At 47.6% G+C, this 20,725-nt stretch overlaps 1 protein-coding gene and 1 long non-coding RNA gene across 5 annotated transcripts in view; one reads left to right on the top strand and one right to left on the bottom strand.

The window, feature by feature from the left end:
* Positions 1-17,834, bottom strand: part of LAMB1 (laminin subunit beta 1) — a 69,164-nt gene extending 51,330 nt beyond the window's left edge. Inside the window, exons 1-7 of one of the 3 annotated variants that reach the window (XM_044245802.1) lie at positions 17,651-17,834; positions 16,456-16,584; positions 15,169-15,344; positions 12,536-12,671; positions 9,246-9,319; positions 2,852-3,040; positions 2,700-2,763 (exon numbers count right to left, since the gene is read on the bottom strand). In XM_044245802.1, coding sequence (XP_044101737.1) covers positions 2,700-2,763; positions 2,852-3,040; positions 9,246-9,319; positions 12,536-12,671; positions 15,169-15,344; positions 16,456-16,492 — 676 coding nt within the window. In that variant the 5' untranslated portion in view covers positions 16,493-16,584; positions 17,651-17,834. Of the gene's footprint in view, positions 1-2,699; positions 2,764-2,851; positions 3,041-9,245; positions 9,320-12,535; positions 12,672-15,168; positions 15,345-16,455; positions 16,585-16,722; positions 16,826-17,389; positions 17,423-17,650 lie in introns of those variants that run through there. The other 2 variants (XM_044245803.1, XM_044245801.1) reach the window with 2 other exon arrangements.
* Positions 13,203-20,725, top strand: part of LOC122904698 — a 31,575-nt gene continuing 24,052 nt past the window's right edge. For both annotated transcript variants that reach the window (XR_006384244.1, XR_006384247.1), the window contains exon 1: positions 13,203-14,218. This is a non-coding gene — a long non-coding RNA (uncharacterized LOC122904698). The remainder of the gene's footprint in view (positions 14,219-20,725) is intronic.

Raw genomic sequence — 20,725 nt, 5'->3', positions numbered from 1 at the left:
CGACTTATAATACATGCACAGCCTACAATGAAGACTATAGAAAGAGCTGTGGGTTGAAAGGGACAGTCCATGAGTCCCTGCATTGAACTTAGGCTCTTTGTAAAATCAAAAACGGAACAGAGAAAGCGTGGTATGACTTAGCTGGCTGGAATGTGTGAATGCCAACATTTCCTCCCACACACAGAATGAAGACAAGTTTCTACTGACAAGAGGCCCGACGACAAAGCTGCAGAACGGCCAGAGTGTTTAGGAGCCCCTGAACCGATCTTTGTGGGAGCCCACGGAAGAGCAAATATGTCCCTTCTCTGCTCTCCCAGCACAGTTACCGACAGCCAAGCCTTATACATGGACCTGCTGGCGTGGGCAAGACTTGCTTTTGAAGTGAGGCCCCAGGTCTCAACAAGAGGGCCAACCAAAGAGACTTTACTTGTTCTGTAGAGTACAAAGGTGATCAAGAGCATCAGCAGTTAAAACGGGTGCCTCTCGAACACAGGCAAGATTTTCTGAGGCCATTCAACAACAAAAGACCAGAGAATTATGATGGTGACATGTTCCCCAAGTTTTGCAAATGTCCAAGAAGGAGCGGACCGTGAGTCCTTGTAGGATGCCACGGGGTATGTGTCACGGACGCCATGTGGACGTTTCTCACAACCGGGTTTTGAGAGCAGGGAGGGGACGCCTCCCAGAGCTCACTCAGAAATGGCACAGGGCTGGATGTACCATAAATATTGGTTTTGTAATAGAATGAACAAGCAGATTACAGACCACAGACGGTCTGGGCCGCATGTAAAATTAATTTAAGTGGGGAAACAGCCCTTTTCTGGCAATATTTCCTGGATGTTTTCCATTCTACTCTTGCATGCTTTGCACTGGGAGGCTCTATGGTGCCTTGGGGTCAACTAGGGCCATCTGCAGCTGGGCACCATCAGCGGAATCAGCCTTTCCTCTCTTCAGTGGCCTATGCCTTAGTAGCCGGAGAAGGAGTCTCATCCCCTCACTCTGAGGTACGGGGACCAGGTCCATGCAAGACCCAGGCCATGGCTTGTGGCAACATGAAAAGCAGCAGCTGCTTCAATTCACTGACTACTCTCTGTGGGTCCGGCACGTCGGAAGGTCGTTTTTAGAACGCATTTTTCCTCCATAATGATGTTCAAATCAATATTACTATATGTACATACAGTTGAAAAAACAGATTCTAAAATAAACCAGGTTTAAGCAGATTATTTGCCCCAGGTCCCAGAACTGATTTCCTGGAACTGGGATTGAAACCCAGGGCTGCCAGACTCCAAACCCCCTTCTTCTAATTAGTGCATATTTTGCCTTCCAAGATGACCAAAATGTAATTCTGTAATGACTGAAGCATGGTTGCTACATGCTAGAAAGCTTCCAAATTTAGATTTAGAATCATAACTTATGGGTTCAGGATCTGACTGTCCCCTTACGCACGTTATTCCAACTCTCTAAGCCTCAGTTTATTCATCTGTTAAATGGAAATACAAGCGTACTGAGCACGGCTGACACCTGGATTTCCCCCCAGTACTCCTTCTTCTTTACTTCCTTTGACAAGAAAAGCCTCCGGCAAGATTGTGAGAGGGCACACGGCCACCTTGCTAGAGGTTTCCCAGTGTGTCTTGAGGTTGGCCACGTGACTAAATTTGGCCAGTGGGACGTGAGCAGCTCCCATGTCATCTGCCCTTCGCTGCCTTCCACCCCATAGGTTGGGTCCAGCTCCAACCTGCTAGGAGTAAAGACTAGGAGACAGAAGGAACCTACCTGCTCTAGTGGCTAGGGTTGCCAGATGTAGCAATAAGAATACAAGTTGTTCAGTTACATTTGAATCTCAGATTAACAATATTTTGATCAGTAAAGTCTGTCTTAAATATGACATGGGACATAGTCACACCAACCATAAATATTGCATGGGATGTCTTTGTACTAGTCATGAATATTCCATGGGATATAATTTTACTAAAAAAACAACTTGCTATTTACCTCCAATTCAGATTTAACTGGGTGTCAGCCTTTATTTTATGTGGTAATCCTACATGTAGCAGATGACCTACTGTTCTTCTCTAGAAAGCCCTCTGGATGATTTCGTAAGAGAGAAATCAACTTCTATTTTATTCAAGCCACTGTATGTTTGGGGACACTCTGTTACAAGAGCTTAATCTGTACTTAATTTATGTATACATATATTACATAATATATACAAATTATATATTACATAACATATACAATATATAACATAACTTATTATTATATAACTTATTATATAGGTTATATATTATATATAACATATTTAAGTTATGTTATATGGCTTATATAAGTTATATATAATATATAAGTAATATATAATAAATTATGACTTATGTAATATACAAGTTATATATTATATAACATATATATATTTATATACATATATATTATACTGAGCAATAAAATAAGGTATTACAACCAGCATAATTATTTCAGTACTTATGACTTAAATGTTTTACTCTAATCAAAATGTGTTCCCCATCCAGGAGAACTTTGATTCCTGCCAATTTCAAGGGCCTCTGATTGGGTATTGTGGAGATAAAAGGAAACAAAGAGGGTGGATTCAGCACTGAATGCTTAGATTTGGGGTAACAGTGTTCTGGGTAGGAGTTCTTCCATGATTTCTGTTTTCCATCAAAGCTTTTATTCGAAAACAAGCTTACTCTGTATCCTTGGACTGTAAGGGTCTTCTATTCTGAAAGCAGGATCTAAAGCACGAAATATCACCTAAAAATAGATACAAGAGTAATGGGTATTTTTGCCATGATCAAAAAGGATTTGTAAGTAGAATGTAAAACAAGAAAAGCAAACAAACCTCTCCTTCGGTTGAGGGTTCAATGTCAGAATAGCGGGAATCACAGATTATATCATCCACTTTCTTCATGGGGCCGGTGGAGATGCCTGGAAACGAGCTCTCGCAGTCATAGGCAAAGTATCTGTACACGCCCCAGGTTCTCCCGAAGTCGGACGATCGTTCTATCAGCATAGCGGCCGGACGGAATGTCTAAAGGTGGGGAAGAGAAGGCTCATTTGATGTTTTCTATTGGTGATCTGTATTTTTTTTTTTTTTATAAACTCAGATGAACCTATCACTCAGCTGCTCGCCATAAATCCCGCCGGCGTGTGGTTGGTGTCTAGGACTGTGGCAGGATTTCAGAAACTTCAGGCCGGTGCACGGTGGGTCCTCTCGCCAACAAGTGTCGAGCCCTGAAACGCTGCATTTCCTCCCACCCTAACGGATCAGTCAGCTGCTTCTCCTTAGAAGCTGACCATAAGTGGGACTTAATAGCTAACACTCTTTGGATGAGTCGGTCAGCACCCATCACAGGACTGGTTAGGTTGCCCGCTTGCTCGGTTTGCTTGTGTAATCATTCGACAGCTGGGCACTGACCGCCGCTCGGTACAGACTGTGGTCTGCAGGCTGCAGACGGGCCCAGGAAGCACATTCATTACATCATTCAGGATACGAAACATCACAGCAGTCTCCTACAGTGTGCTCTGGGAGGACAAGAGGAAGCAAGGACTAACTCGAGAAGCTGCAGAATCCTTCAATTCCACTCCTCGCTACTCCACTGCCCAAAGAACCAAAAATGGGGACTCGGATACTCGGATGAGAATGTTTATGGTGGCATAGTTCGCAACGGCCCAAAGGCAGAAACCAGCCAAGGACCCATCAAAGACCATTGGATAAACCAAACACAGTATAGACATGCAAGAGAATGTTATTCAGCCATAAAAAAGAAGTTCAGATATTCCTACATCATGGATAAACCCCGAAAACATTCTACTCAGTGAAAGAAGCTAGGCACAAAAGGACAGATCCTGTAGGATTCCACGGACAGGAAAGGTCTTGAATTGGCAAGTCCGCAGAGATGGGAAGTAAATTAGAGGTTTCCAGGGGCTGGGGGGAGGGGGCAATGGGGAATTATTGCTTCGTGGGTAGAGGTTATATTTGAGGTGATGAAAAAGTTCTGGAAATAGAGACTGGTGATGGCAGCACAACATTTGGAAGCCACCTAGTGGTGCTGAATTGTATACTTAAAAAGGTTTAAAATGGCAAATGTTGTTTTATGGATATTTTCACTCACACACACACACATACACACACGCGCGCGCACGCACGCTCTCTGAATGCTTCAGAGAGAAGATGGCCTCGAACTGGATCCTGGACGGGTGAGTGTCCTCCAGGCAGTGGGCAGAGGGGCTGCAGGCGGCAGAAGAGCTTGACTAGGACAGGAGAGGAAGGAACTGCTGGCCATGTGCAGGCCTTTCCTTTACCTTTATGCCGCAAAACGGGAGCACCAAAAGACTGGACTGGACAGAATGAAATGATCAGGTTGTACTTTAGAAAAATCATCCTGGGGACACCTGGGTGGCTCAGTCGATTAAGCATCTGCCATCAGCTCAGGTCATTATCTTGTGGTCATGGGATCAAGTCCCACATCAGGCTCCCTGCTCAGTGGGGAGCCTACTTCTTCCACCCCCTCTGTCTGCCATTGTCCCTGCTTGTGTGCACGCGCACGCTCTCTCTCTAATATATAAATAAAATCTTAAAAAAAAAGAAAAAAGAAAAATCATCCTGGGGCACAATTATTGGACATAGAAAAACAAGAAACAAAAGAAACCAAGAGATAAGGAAACCAACTGAGAGAAAAAAAGATGAAGGTTTTAACTCATGCATGACAGTACGGTCAGACAGAAAGGATGCAACTGCTCTGAAAACTTAGAGAATTTAGTAAAATATACTGAATCACACTCGGTGATCTGTTAGGTTTCAGTGGAAAGGGAGGAAAGGAAAGAAACAGGGGCATCTGAGCTTGGAGAGTGTGCACGCACGCGTGTGTGTGTGTGTGTGTGTGTGTGTGTGACACTGTGCTAATAGCAAAGCCCAGAAGAGAAGGCAGGCTTTTGGTTTTGGACTAGTTACACGTGAGGCATCCACAAGGGGACACCCAGCAGACAACTGGAAATAGCGGTCGGGCACCCAGCTGCACCAACAGAGTTTGAACCATGGATTTGGAAATCACTGTTGGCATACGGTATTTGAAACCCCCAAAGGTATGACTTCCACCCGAAAAGCAAAAGACAAGATAAAAGAGCCAAAGTCATTGTTCCAGAAAAGGCATCAGCACAGGGCTAGCCAAAACAGAAAGAGTAGTGCCAGGCAACTGAATTGCATCATTGCTTAACCTCCTGTTATGGGCCCAACAGTGTCCTCCCCAAATTCTTATGCTGAAGACCTAACCCCTTGTCCCTCAGAATGTGAATGTATCTGGGTAATTAAAGTAGAATGAGGTCTTACAGTGGGCCCTAATCCCACGCGACTGGCATTCTTTATAAGCAGGAACAATTAGGATACGGACATGTCCAAGGGAAGACCAAGGGAAGAGAGAAGAAAAACCACCATCTCCAAGCCAAGGAAAGAAAGAAGTCGCAGGAGAATCCAACTCTGTCTACACTTTGATCTTGCCCAAAAGCCTCCACAGCTGTGAAACAAGACACTTCTGGGATTTAAGCTGCCTTACAGAGGCCCCAGGAAACTAACACACCCTCGAGACACACTCTTCTTACACGTGGGAAATGGTGGCTCAGACACGTTCATGGACTTGCCAACTAGAGGCAGAGCTTAGATTCAAATCCAGGCTGAATGAGGCCCAAACCCATCTTTCTGCCTCACTGGCTGACGGCATCACAGCAGACCGACAAGTGGATGTCACGGAGGATGGGATACAAAGGCCAGATTCCAGGAAACTGAGGCAGGATGGAGATTTGGGAGGGTGGAAAGAAGAGATGAGGCACATGGCACATTCCATTGTGGGGAAACGAGGGCCGAGGAGCCAGCCCAGCAAACAGAAGCTGAACAGACCTTCCCTTCTGAATTAAAACCAACGCTTGGGAGAAATCTGGGTGACCACTAATGGGGAGACCAGTCCATTCCCAGACCTCCTTCTGCCTTCCTTAATAATCCTGACAATCTTTTGCATGGATCAAAGGAGACAAGCGTAATAAAACAGAAGGTCATATTTGGACAGATTCTTTGACTTATTCACTTACTAGTTGCTTGCGTTTTTACTTTTTTACCTGTTCAGGAATAAAAGAAAATGGTATTTTATTAAATTCAAGACTACATGACGAAGGAGTTTATATTAAGGAGGGAAAACCCCAATAACTACCTCAGCCAAGACAAACTCCCCATGAGGCCTGCCTCCTGGGTGATGACATCTGGGGATAGACCAGCCTAATGTCTCCAGGTCAGAAGGGAGCAGAGAGAAAACGCAGTAAGCCAGTGCTGGCTGTGATTCTTTCTCCCTCCTTTCTGGAAGCTTCTGAATCCCTAAGGGCCATTGACAGAGCGATCCGATTTCCTGTGGACTCAGGAGGCTGCTGGAACCCAGGAAAACACTGGCATGTTCAGAATGGAGGCCCTGCCACACTCTTCGCTCATTCACCAACCTGCTCAGGGCTCACACTGCGGCACGGCTACCTCTGAATTTCTACTCCATGAAAGAGCTACGATTTTGGCCACATCTGGCTATGGACCAAAGCCCACTGTGTATACGTTACAAGAGTTTCCCTGGCTCACAAAACCCAACCCAAAACCCAATCCACTTAGCAAGCAGCTCTCTCCACAGCAAACATGTGTTCCTCACCACCCCCCGCTACCGTCCTCACTCCTGTCGCCTTACTGCCATGCTCCTGCTTACTCAGCTTGGACATCCAAGAGACCTTGGCTTCATCCTTCTCCTTGCCCTCCTTCTGTTGTTCTGCTTCTCACCCTTCTCCAGTTCATGGCTGAACCTTTGATTCCAAAAGGGCCCAGCTGAGGACCCCCATGGTAGTGGGCGATAATTCCCAAGGGTAGTAGCAGCAGAGAGAACAGTACGGCAACAAGGGGAGGTGTGTGATTTGAAAAAGCTTTTCTGGTAGTACTTCCAGGATGTCCTGGATGGCAGGGGCGACTCCCTCCTATGTGAGAGTCAGGCCCGCCTCTGCATGAACCCCAGGAGTCTCCTAGGTGAGCCCCCTCATCAGCACAGACTTCAACGAGGGCCTCCCCACGAGCCCTCGGTGCTCACTGTCCCAGGCCCTCCTCTGCCTCCTCTCTGGCCACCTTCCTTAAATAGTCTCATCTCCCTGTCAATGGTTCCCCATTTCCTCTATGGCACACACTCCTCAGCCAAGAGTCCCGGTCCTTCTGACTGTCCTCTTCCTTCTCGCCCCCTCACCGCCCTGAGGTCCAGGCAAATCTACGCCTAACGAACCCCGCCCAACTGTCCACCACCAGCACTTTGCTCTCAGACACTGTCCTCTGCCAAGAACGCCTTTTCTTCCACCTCCTCCCACTGAGATCCTGCTCACCCTTCCTGGCCCCGGTCAAATGCAGTCCTAATCTCTCTTCATGAAACTTTCACCCTTAGCCCAGGCTACGAGGAATCTCGCCCTCCTCCATGCTCAGAATGTATATTCTCTGAACTTTTGCTGAGCGCTTAGCACCCTCCGTGACGTAAGTTATTTGCCAGTCTATGCCCCCCCGCACCCTACCAGGGTGGGAAGGTCCGCAGAAAAGCAACCATGAGCTCTTTAAAATCTCCCGCAGGGCCTCGGGCACTTTCTTACAAACAGAAGATGGCTGAATTCCTTGACCCTCTTATCCAAGCATCCGAATACATAAAAATGATCGCATTCCCATTAGAGGCCAGGTAGCAAGACAATGCCTACTCCCGCGGCGGAGGGTTAGGTCACACAACGCCCCCAGTGCAGGGGTTCTCATTCCTCCCACTCTTCCTTCCAAAGAGGAAGCTGAGGCCCCAGCCTCATGTGCCAGAAAGGGGCAGGGTGGGGATCTACGCCCAAGCCTGTCCAACCCCATACATGTTGCTTGTCACACGGGAGCTGGAACCTGCAGGGGGCGTCCTCTCTCACCCACCGCAGCCTGGCGGCCTGCACCCATTCCTCACGTCTCTGCTGTGTCCCTGCTTGTTTGACCCTCCGCAGTTGCGTGGTTTCATCCCTGGCCCACCCTACTCAGTCGAATGGGTATCTAATGACAGAACATGTACCCCAAGGACCTCTGGGTGTACGCAAACTCAGAACGGCCCACGGAGGCACAGATGCCCTTTCCGAAGTAAAAGAGAGGGCCATTGACGGGAATAATGATAATTCTATTTTAGACATGAAGGTAACGTCTTTGGGCATGGCCGAGTTTTACTTCTAATGACCAAGCTGGCTTGGCCGCGGTTAATGAAGGGAGGAGGCTCGGTGTTGATTTGCTTGGTGAAAGCCCCCACCTCCCCGCGTATCAAGTGTCACAGTGGAAACCTTCCTGTCCAGCAGCAACAGCACCTCTGGGGACCCGGGGGGTGGGGATGGCAGGGGATGAGGGGCTCAGGCCTGGGAACCAGCAGTCCACCATCCCTCCCAGTTGTGGTCTGACTTTCATGCCCTTCCATGCTCCTCGGCCTCCCGAGACTTCCATGCAGTTACTCCCTCCCCAGCACCTCTCTTCCTAACCTGAGACGATGCAGCTCAAGCCCCCCACCAAAAACTAGCCAAAGTGGTTTTAATCTGAGAAGTGGGAGGTAAATTATGGGTTTCATGTGCATCAACGTGTACTTTAAGTCATGAGTAGTCTGTCATTTCCAGGCAGCTGCTTATGAAGAAACAAAGGGACTTTGTCCAGAGAAATTCCCCAGCCCCGGAGTCATTTTACATCTCTAAAAGAAAAAGGATGAGAAAATCCACATTTAAGAAGGCATACGCATTTCTTAAGGAACTGCAGAACTGTTCCCACAAATTTTGCAAGCCCTTGAAAACTAAAGATAAAACACTTCCTTTTCAGTTACCAAGCTCAGCATTAAAACATCAACACAAGGGATCAGGGATTTACTCTCCAGATGTTTTATTGTGGTTTGGGAGAGAGTCAAAGCTGCCTCTCTCCGTGGGGAAATAAAAAGAGATCTAATTAAAAGTTTACAGTTGAATTACCTTAGAATAGAGGCTCGCTCTCTCCTGCTTGCCACGAAGATAGAGTATTTGTTGAACATAGTAATTTGTGCCCATCTTGAAAAGCTGCTCAATGATCCCAATTTATGGCAACAATAATATTTAAGTTCCCATTTAGGCTGACTCTCAACAGAGAGCCATACCAAAAAGGGAATTACACGGCGCCTCTCCATGTGTCATTTGTGAGAAAGTGACGAATTCCTTACCTTGAAAGTCATTATGAGATGAGTAAAGTGGAATTCTGCTTCCAAATCCAGTTGGATTGTTACATTTTCCACACCTATAGGAGATTTTTTTGGAAAGACAAAAAGGAAATAGTAAACAGGGACATTTGTGAACAGTTGGGACTGTTGTCTCAAATTCTCTTTATGCCCCTCACAGAAATCCTCCTTGCAGTCTATCTGAAAGTGAAGCTACAGAGAGGAAACCTGCCTTGGCGTAGGAGGTAAAGCGCAAATCAGAAGGCTTTCCCAGTTCTCCACAAACGGTTCCAGAGCTCGACACATTGAATCTGCTGAGCGGAACAAGACATCGGGCAGATTGCCTCTAGTTGCTGTCAAGAAAGGCAGCTTTTGCTTTGGAGAAAGTAAAACATCTCCCCCTCCCTCTAAGCCAAGAGACTCTCAAGGGGAAGGAGGGGGTCACTTCCTGTGCACAGTAGGGGCTCAGCTTTCAGCTTAAAGCAGGGGATCTAAGCCTCCTCCAGGCAAAACACAAATATTCCTTTTTTTAATGCAGCAGCAAAGAAAATAAATAAGAGTCTACCACGCATATTAGTTATGCTCCCATTTAGAAAGACCTATCCCCGAAGGGGATGCCTTTGGATGCATCCCCACATCCGAAAAACAATGCCAGAAACAAAGAGTACCTCAAATAAATACACCGGCCCAGAACAAATACTAACATCTTCCCTTTGGGGGAAGCCTGAACAAACAAACCAGCCTTCACACCATGCCCTGAGGGTGGGTCAGTCCCACGTTAACACACTAAAAAGGCCACTGGAATTCCAGAGAGGGAAAGTACCTCCCTCCTCCTCCAGCCCTCCAGCCCTCCAGGCTGCCTCTTTGCTAAAGGAGACCTTTCCCTGTTTGCTGGGTTGGAGAGAGCTTCAGGGGGTCCACCTTCTATAGCAAAGGAAGTCTTAAAGGCAGGAAGACAGGAATGTGTCAGAATGAATCATGTCACGGGCTCGTGTATTTTCAGGAAATCAGTAGGACTTTTGAAATAAACTCTCCCACTGGACAACCGCCAAGCCAGTTGTGGGGGGTGGGGGGGGTGGTCACTGAAACGGATATGAGTTAGTTGGAATGTTAAAGAAAAACATTATAATCACACTAACCAACCTTATCTAATTTATTAAAAAGGGCCATATTATAAACCGACTCTGGACATTTCGGAGTGGAAGGTGAGCTCAGCCTCCATGTGTCTCTTCTCTCCCAGGCTTTTAAAAACCTGCAGTGTTTGTTCAAAATGAAGAGATAACAAAATAACGTAAAGTGCAAACAAGACTAGGACCCTTTCTGTAACATAAGAACATGCGCTGCATTGGGCGCCCTAAAAACACATTCCGTTTTAGATTTAGAACCTGATAACGCATTGCAGTTTTTTTTAATAAGGGAAGAAAAATCCAGAGAAAAAAAAAAGGGGGCAAGTCTTTCAAAGCGTGTTTGATTTCTGTCAGATCTAGGGGTAGATTCCCCAGGAAGGGTTCTGAAAAGTAGCTGTGCCCTCCAAGCCCATTTCGATGCCTGAACACCAATAATTTAAGGCCGCCACCTAAAGCTCCACTTGGATGAAACTCACAGAAAATGGATAAAATCACATCCAGAAAGAACATCTTTAATAATGAGGACACCAAGGAGAGGATGGGGGCAGTAACAACCAATCTGACTTTCTGAAGCCTAGGCATCAGCTAACCTCACTGAATCTCTTGGGACCGAGAACACAGGCGCCTCTGCTTAAAAATCCGTCTTTCTGGCCTTTGGCCTCTTGCCCCACGAATTCAAAGTGGCAGAAATTGGTGAACTCCTGAAGCAACCAATAAAAACCCTCCCCTCCCCCGGCACTACAGCACATGATGAACAATATTACTGTCTATCAACTTGATACGAAAGTTGAGGTGTTCTTCTAATTGTCCTTTCATGTCACTGGAAGAATGTGGGCAGTCGGGACATGCTCCTGTTGTTTGGAAGCGGCGCTGTGCTCTTTCAGAAATCCTCCGTGACTGGAGTACAGACTTACAGAAACTTCTCTATCACATTCAACTATCAACCAAGATAACCTCCTGTAAGAATTGGTAAGGCTCTAATGGACGGACACACTTTTTGAGGATGAGACTATCTCAAACTGGTAACCAATGCAGTCCCAAGCTTGACCAATGAATAATCAATCAACTCTCCCCAGAACCCAAGAGTCTTCTGAAAAGCAAGGATAATTTCATAGTCAATGACAAGAAAGTCCAGTAAGGGAGTTCCTCTTTATAGAAAGTTACATGATAGCAAGCCTCCAAAAGCTTCCCAGGGATAGGGCATATGTAAGAGAGAGATCTAGTCAAATCCATGCTCTCTATGGCCAAACCTAGGTTTACAGCTTTGAGATCCAGAATTCTCATAATTTTTTGGAAGATCTAATGGTACACTGTTATTGAGGAGACACAGTAACTCTACTTTATTTCCCAAAGTTCAGCATTCAAGTTTGACACAGATGCAAAACTAATGGGGGATTAGTTTCCCAGTGAAGTAACATCAAATTTGATGAATTTACTAAACCCAAACCCGGGGCGCCTGGGTGGCTCAGTGGGTTAAGTCTCTGCCTTCAGCTCAGGTCATGATCTCAGGGTCCTAGAATTGAGCCCCACATTGGGCTTTCTGCTCAGCAGGGAGCCTGCTTCCCCTTCCCTCTGCCTGCCTCTCTGCCTATTTGTGATCTTTCTCTCTGTGTCAAATAAATAAAATACATTTAAAAAAAATTAAACCCAAACCCCAAGGCAAAGAAAGGAAAAAGGAGCTGCCTTCACATACTCACTAGAGAAATTGAGTGGGGGTCATATCTAGGTTGACAGAGTCGTTGAAAAATTCAGACCTAGTGCTGAGTCACAGTACTATTACTGAATTTTCTTAGAGGGAAGGACGCTGATGGTAGGGGGGCTGCTTTTGCCCTTTCCTTTGGGGTTGATCAAAATGAAAGGTGCCATATTTTATGGAAGATTTAGGGCTGTGCAGGGCCTTCCACATCCCCAACAGATACAGCTGCCCCCACAAAGACTCCCCTCAGGATGAGGGCTACGAAATACTCCTTTGGTCTAGCATCAAAGACTTCTTTCTTACAGAAAGTGCATACTTGAGGAAGAAAGATCAGATTTTACCAAGAAAAGTTAATGCTAGGCAGTAAATCTGCCAAAGGCCATAATTATAGGGCAGACAAACCAATCAAGATTACAAATACCCAGGAGCCTGTAAACTCCTTCCAGGTGACCAATCACACACCAAGCACATACCATTTTCGGATTGCCACCAAATCTTAAGGCGGTTTGGAGCAAATGTAGTGACCACATTTTCAATGAGATGACTGTCAGGATTGAGGGTCTCATGATAAGGATCTTGTGAATTGCAGATGAAGCATTTTTTGTCCTCCTGAAAGGAAAGTCAGTTTCATGAGTCTAGGAAGCAATCTCACACACACACACACAAAATGCACACACACCACAAATTAAGCCCACAATACAGAAATCAAGCTGACTTGCTTCAAGAAAAATGAATGTCTCAAAATTACTTACATGACACATAATATGCCTTTTGCTTTTTAACTTACGGGGTATGCATTACTGCTGAAAATTTCCTCCACGCTTGTAAATTCAAGGTCAGAAGTAAAAGGTGGCATTGTTTCCACAAGCTATTAATTTAATCAAAATGAAATTTCTAGGCATAAGCCTTCATCTCAATGAATAGCTAGAGAAGCTTACTCTTCCAGTAAAATGCAGAAGAGGTATTAGAGAATTTTTGCTGACATAAAGCAAACTGAAAAATGAAAGGGGAGAAAATAAAAAGAACAATGCATTCGGCCTGTTTTTCTAAAACCTACATAAGACAGAGGCCAAGTATTATGCAGATGAATTTAAGAAGCTTTGAGAAATACAGAACCCGTTTTCTCAGCTTCTGCTCTGCCCAAGAATTAATGGTGGCAGCTTAATCAATGGTGGCAGCTTGCAGACTAACCCAGAAACCGCTCAGAATATTTGGAAAGTGGGGACGAGGCTGTGGTGCTTTGTTAAGAGCACTATACACTGAGACCAACTCAAAGAACGCCAACACGGACCTTCACGAAGCTGAGAAGGGCATCGGTAAAGATCCACAAATATTGAACAACACCGAAGCAGGGATAATATTCTGATAAGGACAGTATCAACGAGTTGTACTTTTATGTTTGTCCTTATTTAGTTATTAGTTATCCCCTTCCTCCCGAAAGGATTAGGGACGAGCAAAAGGTACTAAGAAAAAGCGAGAGAACAGAAGTCAGGAATTCAATGGGACCCTGGACAAAATACTTAAGATTCCTGCCTCAGTTTTCAGACCCATTAAATGTCTGAGAGAAGTGCACACCCAGGCCCTTTCTTTAGAATCTGCTATCTGTAAAGAGCACTCCACACTTTCATGGCTGACCCCATAATCCAGAGAGTTTGCCTTGACTTGGCTTTGAAGACAAACAATTCAATTCTCATTCTGGTCAAAGCCAGACTCAGAATCTGGTGATTCATTTACAGGATGTCCTCGCCTCCGAGGTAAATGTTAACACAATATTTTAGGTAAGATTTACATGCTAATATTAGAAAAGGTAACATCGACTGCCTTCATTAACCTGTAGCCAAGGAAACTAATACTGGAGAACAATTACCAGAACTCAAAAAAAAGTTTAATTATAGCCACCCTTCTAATCAGGAGGAAGCAGTCTAGACATCTCTGTGTAAACCTGGAAGCAAAGGAGCAGAATCCACTTTACCGCATTCCTTTGGTTTAATTTCTCCAGTCTCCAGAATGGGCTCTCTCCTGGCTTTATAAAAGTGGCTCCATTTTAAGGTCTCTGCGGTGCAAACCACACAACATGGACCTCCTCCCAAAGGGCAGGTATCCAGGCAGGTGGAGGGACCAAAACTGGAGCAGCTGGCTCTGGCACTTGGAAGCAGGTAAGACTAGCTGCCTTATGCTTGCTTTAGAGGTCAGAAACAACAGGCTACTTAAAAAAAAAAAATTAAGCAAAAGGCTTCTGATTCTAGGTAGTTAATTTTGGGATACCTGGGTGGCTCAGTCGGTTAAGTGTCTGCCTTGGGCTCAGGTCATGATCTTGGGGTCTTGGGCCCCCGCATGGGGCTCTTTGCTCACTTGGGAGCTTGCTTCTCCTCTGTCTGCTCTGCCTACCACTAACCCCTGCTTGTCCTCTCTCTCTCTGACAAATAAATAAAATCTTTTAAAAATAATAAAATATAGTTTTGACTTCGTAAAAATGTGACCTTTGAAATCTAAGATCCTGGCCCCGTTGTTAGAAGGCACCCAGAAATTTCATTTGGGTCCTTCCTCTGTCAGGGTACCATGGCAACCAGGAAATTCTTAAGAAGTATCTAATGGAGGTAGACAGGGAACAACACCACAGGAAAGAAAATCAGGGTCAGTGATTGGAATGACCTTGCAAGGTATCCATCAGTGCTGCCATACCCTTTATCCAAAACAAACGGGAAAAACCCAAGATCACTACCCAGTATAAGAAAAAGAGATAAACTATCTTTTACATACATTCTAAGGAGGACAGATTTAAAATAACCACAAAACGTTAAGCACTCGGGACTTTTTGAAGGCTCAGGGTCAGGATCTGGGGCAGGGACCCGGTTGCCTGCAGCCCTGCCTTTCCATGCTGACTGCGCCCGCAGTGGAGGCGGCAGGAAATGTTTGGCGGATACAACTGTGCAAACGGAGATGGAGCAAAAAAGGGTGAGCAGCCAGTCTAATCCCGGGACTCCCCGACTGGCCGCGCTTCCTATCTGGATAACTGGCAGGATGTGGAGTCCCCAGGGCCTGGCTCCTGCGTCTCTAGACCGGAGGAGGCGCGCGCAGAGCCGGGAGCTGGGATCTCCGCCCTCACCTGGAGGTGGCTGACAATACAGTACGGCTCAGGCTTGTGCAGCCCGCACGTCGAGGTCACGGAGAGCTTCTGTGCTCGGCCGATGAGAAGGTCACCCGTGGCTGGGTAGCAGCTGCCCTCCGCGCAGCCATAGCTGAATTCGGGTTCTTGAGCGCGCACTTTGGCTCCGCACAGGGCTGTGGAAAAGGGCAGGCGACCCGGGAGGTGGGGGAGTGGGTAGGACACAAGCAGGGAGCGCGCCCAATCGAAAGGTACAAGAAGGGGCGGGAACAGAGTAGGTTCAGAAGAAAGTAGAATGCACAGAAAAAAGCCCAGTGGAAAGATGAGCGAGGAGGAGGCCGGCACGCGGAGAGGGTTTGGAAAGAGACACGGTATCACGTTGGTCCGGCAGCCCAGAATATCATTCCCGGGAGACCTAGAGACACTCAAGCCCACCCAGATCTGCCTTGGGGAAGCAGCTCCAGCCACAAACGGTAGACGTGCAGACCAGCCACTTCGATGTGCCTGTGCCTGGACCTGAGCGCAGGCAGGCGAGCAGCCAAACATCCATGTGCGCGCCGGTAGGGGGGTGAGTGTATGAACCTCCGTGCACGCCGCAGCCTGTGCATCCTCAGTGTGAAACCGTGTGTGCGTGCGCGTGGAAATGTGTGAGTGTGCGTGCGTGCACCCTCGGAGATCCCGGGCGCTTCTTTGGGGGCGAGGCAGCAGGACTCGCAGGGGGCGCCGCTTTCCCAAGCAAGGGGCGAGTGAACAAGTCCCTGCGGCTTTGGAGTGCCTTCAACGCTTCGTCATTCCAGGGAAGCACCCGGTCCAGCTGTTTCTGGCGCCATCCGGGGGCAAACAGCGATGGTTAATTGAAGCCACATGGCTCCAATCTGTTCCCAGGACTAAGCCTGCGCTCGGCTCGTACGCTTCGCCGGGAAATGGGCTCCAGGGCAGCCCTCGGCGACAAGCTCCCAGCCGACCCCAGGAAGCCTGTCCCCCCCACCCCCCCGCAGTGGAGAGACCCACCGTGAACCCGCCAAAGGTGCAAAGCCCGGAGCAGGGGCCGCGGATCCCCAGTTCTGGTCAGAGCCCCCAGGTTGCGGGTCCACGGCGATCCTCGCGCGCAGTCCTCAGCCACCACCGAGGGCGCTGGTGTTTAACCCCGGGGCACGATTCCCACCCCAGTCCCTCTCCGATCGTCCAGGCGCCCTCGAAGCAGGGTCGATCGCCTTCGGGGTCTTCTTCCCCACCCACGCCTCCTCCCCCCACCCCCTTCCCCCACCACCGCGTCCGAGGAATTACCTAAGAAACTGAAAGCGAACACCTGGAGCAGCCCCATGGCCAGTCCCTACAGCCGAGGGGACAGCCCCTGCGGAGGACTGGAGAACGCACCGGCCGAGCCGCCTGCCCTTTTCCCCCTCGTCTTCCTTTCTGGAGAAATAAAGGGGAAAAAAAAGCAAGTGTTCAGAGAGCAGAGAGGGGCCCTTCCATTTCCTGCCGCTCCCACGGAAGCGGGGAGTCCGAGGGTCGGGAGGGGAGAAAATCTCGCAGCCACTTTGTCCTCCTCACCCGGGCGGTGCGAGCGCTCTCCCCGCCGCCAGCAGCCCCGAGCCCAAAGAAGGGAATTAGAAAGTTTAGCCTTGGGAGGAACCGGGGGAGGCGCCTCCGCTCATGCGCACACGAAGAGCAGGGGCTGAGGGGGCGGGCGGCCACCGCCGGGCGAGGAGGGGGTGAGGTCCGGGTCCCACCCTCCCGGGGCGCCTCTTTTGTTTTAAGGCCGCGCCTGCGGTCGCCGCGGGCTCCGGGCTGTCCCGGGTGCGCGTCGCGCGAGGGGCGGGCGGCGTCTGGGCTGGTGGCGGAGGTAGGTGTGGGGATCGCGGCGCTAGGGGGGCCCGGCGAGACCTACCGCGCGCTCGGGCGTTTACATTTGCAACGAGTGAGTCACGAAAGGGTACCCGGGGCCACAGACTCCCGCCTGAGGGAGAAGGCAGGTTAACCCTTTAGAAAGAGGGTCGACCTGTCAGGTTTGTGGCCCGGAGACAAGGAATCGGCATCCCTGAGCTTGGGCTGGACGCGGCATCTCCAAGGTCTCCACGCGAAGCAGGGAAAACTGCTGCTCACTGGGCTCCCCGGGCGCGCACGTGCATTTATTCGGGACCTGCCTTTAGTCCCTGCCACCCAGGTGGCCACGGCATCGAATTACCCACTTAATTGTTTTTAAAAATCTACTTCTTACCTACTCCCAGGCGATGGCTCTAATTCAGGTAATTTCTCGAATGACACCATTGTTGGCGAGGCTTTTTCCCATGTCACCGTGACAGGGTTGGCTCAACCACGAATGAGACACACTTAGCCATCTCCGCAAAGCGCCACCTCGGCGATTCTAGAGAGGAGCTCCATGGTTTACAGATGTGGGGGGGCGGGGTGGGGGAGGGCTCCTAATGGCACTGTGTGCGACCTATCTGGTTAGATCAGGGGTGAACAAAAGCTCACGTACCTTCTGGGAGTTGGGGAGCGAAGAGAGGGGGCCGGCGGAACGCCACCCTTCCACGAACCAGCCCAATTCTGCTGCCTTGGCGCAGCGGATGGAGTCAAAGCTGGCGTTTTCCGCAAAAGTACCCTGCACGGGGTGGGGGGAGTCCCAGCAGTTGCTAGCCCATCCAGGAGATTTTGCTTGTTTTTAATCATCCCAGGGGGAAGGGTTTAAGTGGTTTAAGTTGGTCAGCTTTTAACTGAGCTGCAATGAAATCGGGCCCAGGGAAAGTTTAATCATTAGACCGCAAAGTAAAGCTGCTTTATGGGTTTATAAACTTCCTTTCTGCTGCGGGAGCAGGAGTCTCAGGTTTTGGTGATGCATTAATTATTCACTAAATCAGTACTTGCCCTGCGGTAGCCTTCTGATCGGTTCGCCCCCCGCCCCCAAAATGCCCAGGATCCTTGGTGCTGGCTGGGCAGCCCCGCAACACAGAGAAAGCAGATGCCGTTGTGATGACCATGGAGGGTCTTCAGAGCTTAATTTTTAAAAATTCAGAGGAAAATGCTTTTCCCCTGGTTGAGCTCTAATACCCTGGGCCAATGTTGCTTATTAGTTTTTCATCCATAGACATGGCAAGCAGCGTTCAATTCTGCCTCTTTCATGAGACTGGCTTCTGCTTTGGCAGCTGCTGAGCCCTCCCTGCTACTCACCAGTGGTATTTGTCAGTTCTTTTCATAGACTGCAAAGAGTTACCTTCAGCACTGTTCTAAAGCCTCGAACCCTGACCATCTCACTCTTAGGAGTAAACTTAACATTACTGAGAAAGTTAAGTGATTTGTTGAGGGTTTGTTTGTTTGTTTTTTAAACTCATATGTGCAGGGACTAATGTATAGAATACGCATTCACCCTCTGACTATTCCATCTGTGAACTTGTCTGTCTCCATTCCCCATTCCAGAATGTACTTTTGTCTTCGAAGTTTGTGTCCTCCTCTGACCTGCTAAGGACAAGGCTCTCACATGTAAACCCACTCGATTTCCTGTCCTAACAAACCAAAAAACCTTTCTCTATTCTCAACGCTCTCAACTCCTTTCCTTCTTTTGACTTTCCTAGCCCAGGTACTTGAAAAGATAGTTTGCTCTCATTTTTGTTTCCTTTTCGTTGCTCCTTTATTCCATTATAATAGGACCTCCATCTTCACCACTGGTCTCAGTGATTACTACGGACCCTCTTACTGCCAAGTGCAATGGCCCATGTCCCTACTGGGTCTCTGTGGCTTATCTCACATTCCCTTCTCGAGACTTTTTTCCTTCACTTCCAGGACACAATTCCAAAATTTTCCCATAGGATTCTAACGCCCCCTCTGCCGTTTCTCTTTCCCCTCTCTTTCCTTTAAACATAGATGCTCTCAAAGTTTTGCATCAACAGCTTCTTTTCCCTCTGAACTCTCTCATCCAAGCCCAACCTCTCCACCACCTTAGGCTTGGTACTCCCTACATCTGTAACTCTAGTTTGTACCGTGCGTGAAATTTACATCCAATTTCTAACAACCTATTGAATAGCTCTACTTTGATGGTCCATAAGTACATGTGTTGCAAAAGTGACCCTTCCCCACCAATCCCTCTTAGAACAAAATCTGCTCTTCTGTTTCTAATTTCTACTATTAGCATGGTGATCCACCTCTGAGCTCAGGACAAGCCTGGGAACAAACCTTGCTATAGGATTTGCAGAGGGCAATGCAGAATGAAAATGAGCATGTGGGCCCTTTGTTCAAAAATTAATGGTTTCAGGATGTTGACAGAGCATTAAACCAAGCCTGGGACCCTTGTGAGACTCTACAGATCCCACATCCTTAAAGGTAGTCCAGCCTGGGACTTGTGTTGACCATTTCCCTCACCTTACCTTTCCCTGTCACTAGCTCCTGTCCTTTCTACTTCACTAGCAACTAGCCACCATGTTCCCATTGTCCCAGTATCACCACCCTGCCTCAGCTCAGTCTGTCCTCATGTCCGGTCTGAACCCCTGCAGGAACCATCCCCGCCCCCACCCCTAGCTGCCATGTCTATTCCAAACTCTCCCCTTCTCCTTGTCCAACCCACCCTATCACCACCAGAAGGATTTCTGAGGCACACCTTGGATTAAGTCATTCTCTTGTTCCAAAGGCTTCAATGGCTTCCCTCTGCCTATACGAGCTTCTTTAAGTTGCCTGTAAAGACACACTTTATATTTCTGCCCTCTGCTCCGTGGACCCCCACTGAACTCATCAGCTTAGTGAACTACCATGCATCTTTAAAGCTTCCACTTAAACAGAGTTCCTCTCTTCCCTCTCTCCACCCCCAACTCTGTCCACCAGCACCTTGTAAAAGCCTGTTTCAGCGTAAATGACATAATGCTGTAACTATTTGTTTATGCCCTTATCTCCAATAGACAGTAAGACAAGGCCAAGTATTGTGCAACACTGATTTATGCATAAACATTGCCTAATGTGACAGGGGCACATTGTAGGTGCTCAATAAATGTTTCTTCAATGCAACTAAATAAAAACTAGTCTCCATGTTCTGAACGCTTCTTTAAGTCTTAAATGTCCACTTTCTACCTAACGTGTATTTCTATTCAAGTAGAAAAAAAAATGTCACCAGACTTGAGATCAGTTTAGGAATACTTCCAAATTTCACTCATGAACAAATTCTTCCTCTCTGTTCTATTTCATACGACTTCCTCTGGTTTCTGAAGATGTGACAAATTTAGGAAGAATGAATCACTTTTTTTAGCGGAGCTTGAAGAAGCTTTACTCCTGCTGACATGACCCTTACTTTCTTATCCGGTCCACATGTGTCCTCACCTGGACTGACCTGCTTCAGCATAAGGCAGTCTTTACTGGAAAATTCTGCAGCATTTGAATGACTGATGGGACTGCAAAGTGTTGGCTGTTCCGTCTCAAAGACCATGTAACAGTTGTCTTTCTGAGGCATTGTTTGTTTGAAGGAAAAAAACAACCTGCTTTCAAGGTCACCTTCATAGTCTTAGAATGCCACTTATGAACGTCATTTTAAATCCTGGATTGATGTAAAACAAGGATGGCACATTCTAGACTTTGA

This window comes from Neovison vison, chromosome 4 (assembly GCF_020171115.1).
Source record: "Neovison vison isolate M4711 chromosome 4, ASM_NN_V1, whole genome shotgun sequence".
Lineage (NCBI taxonomy): Eukaryota > Metazoa > Chordata > Mammalia > Carnivora > Mustelidae > Neogale > Neogale vison.
The sequence above is the reverse complement of the archived record's forward strand: the minus strand, read 5'-3'. Positions and strand labels throughout refer to the sequence as shown.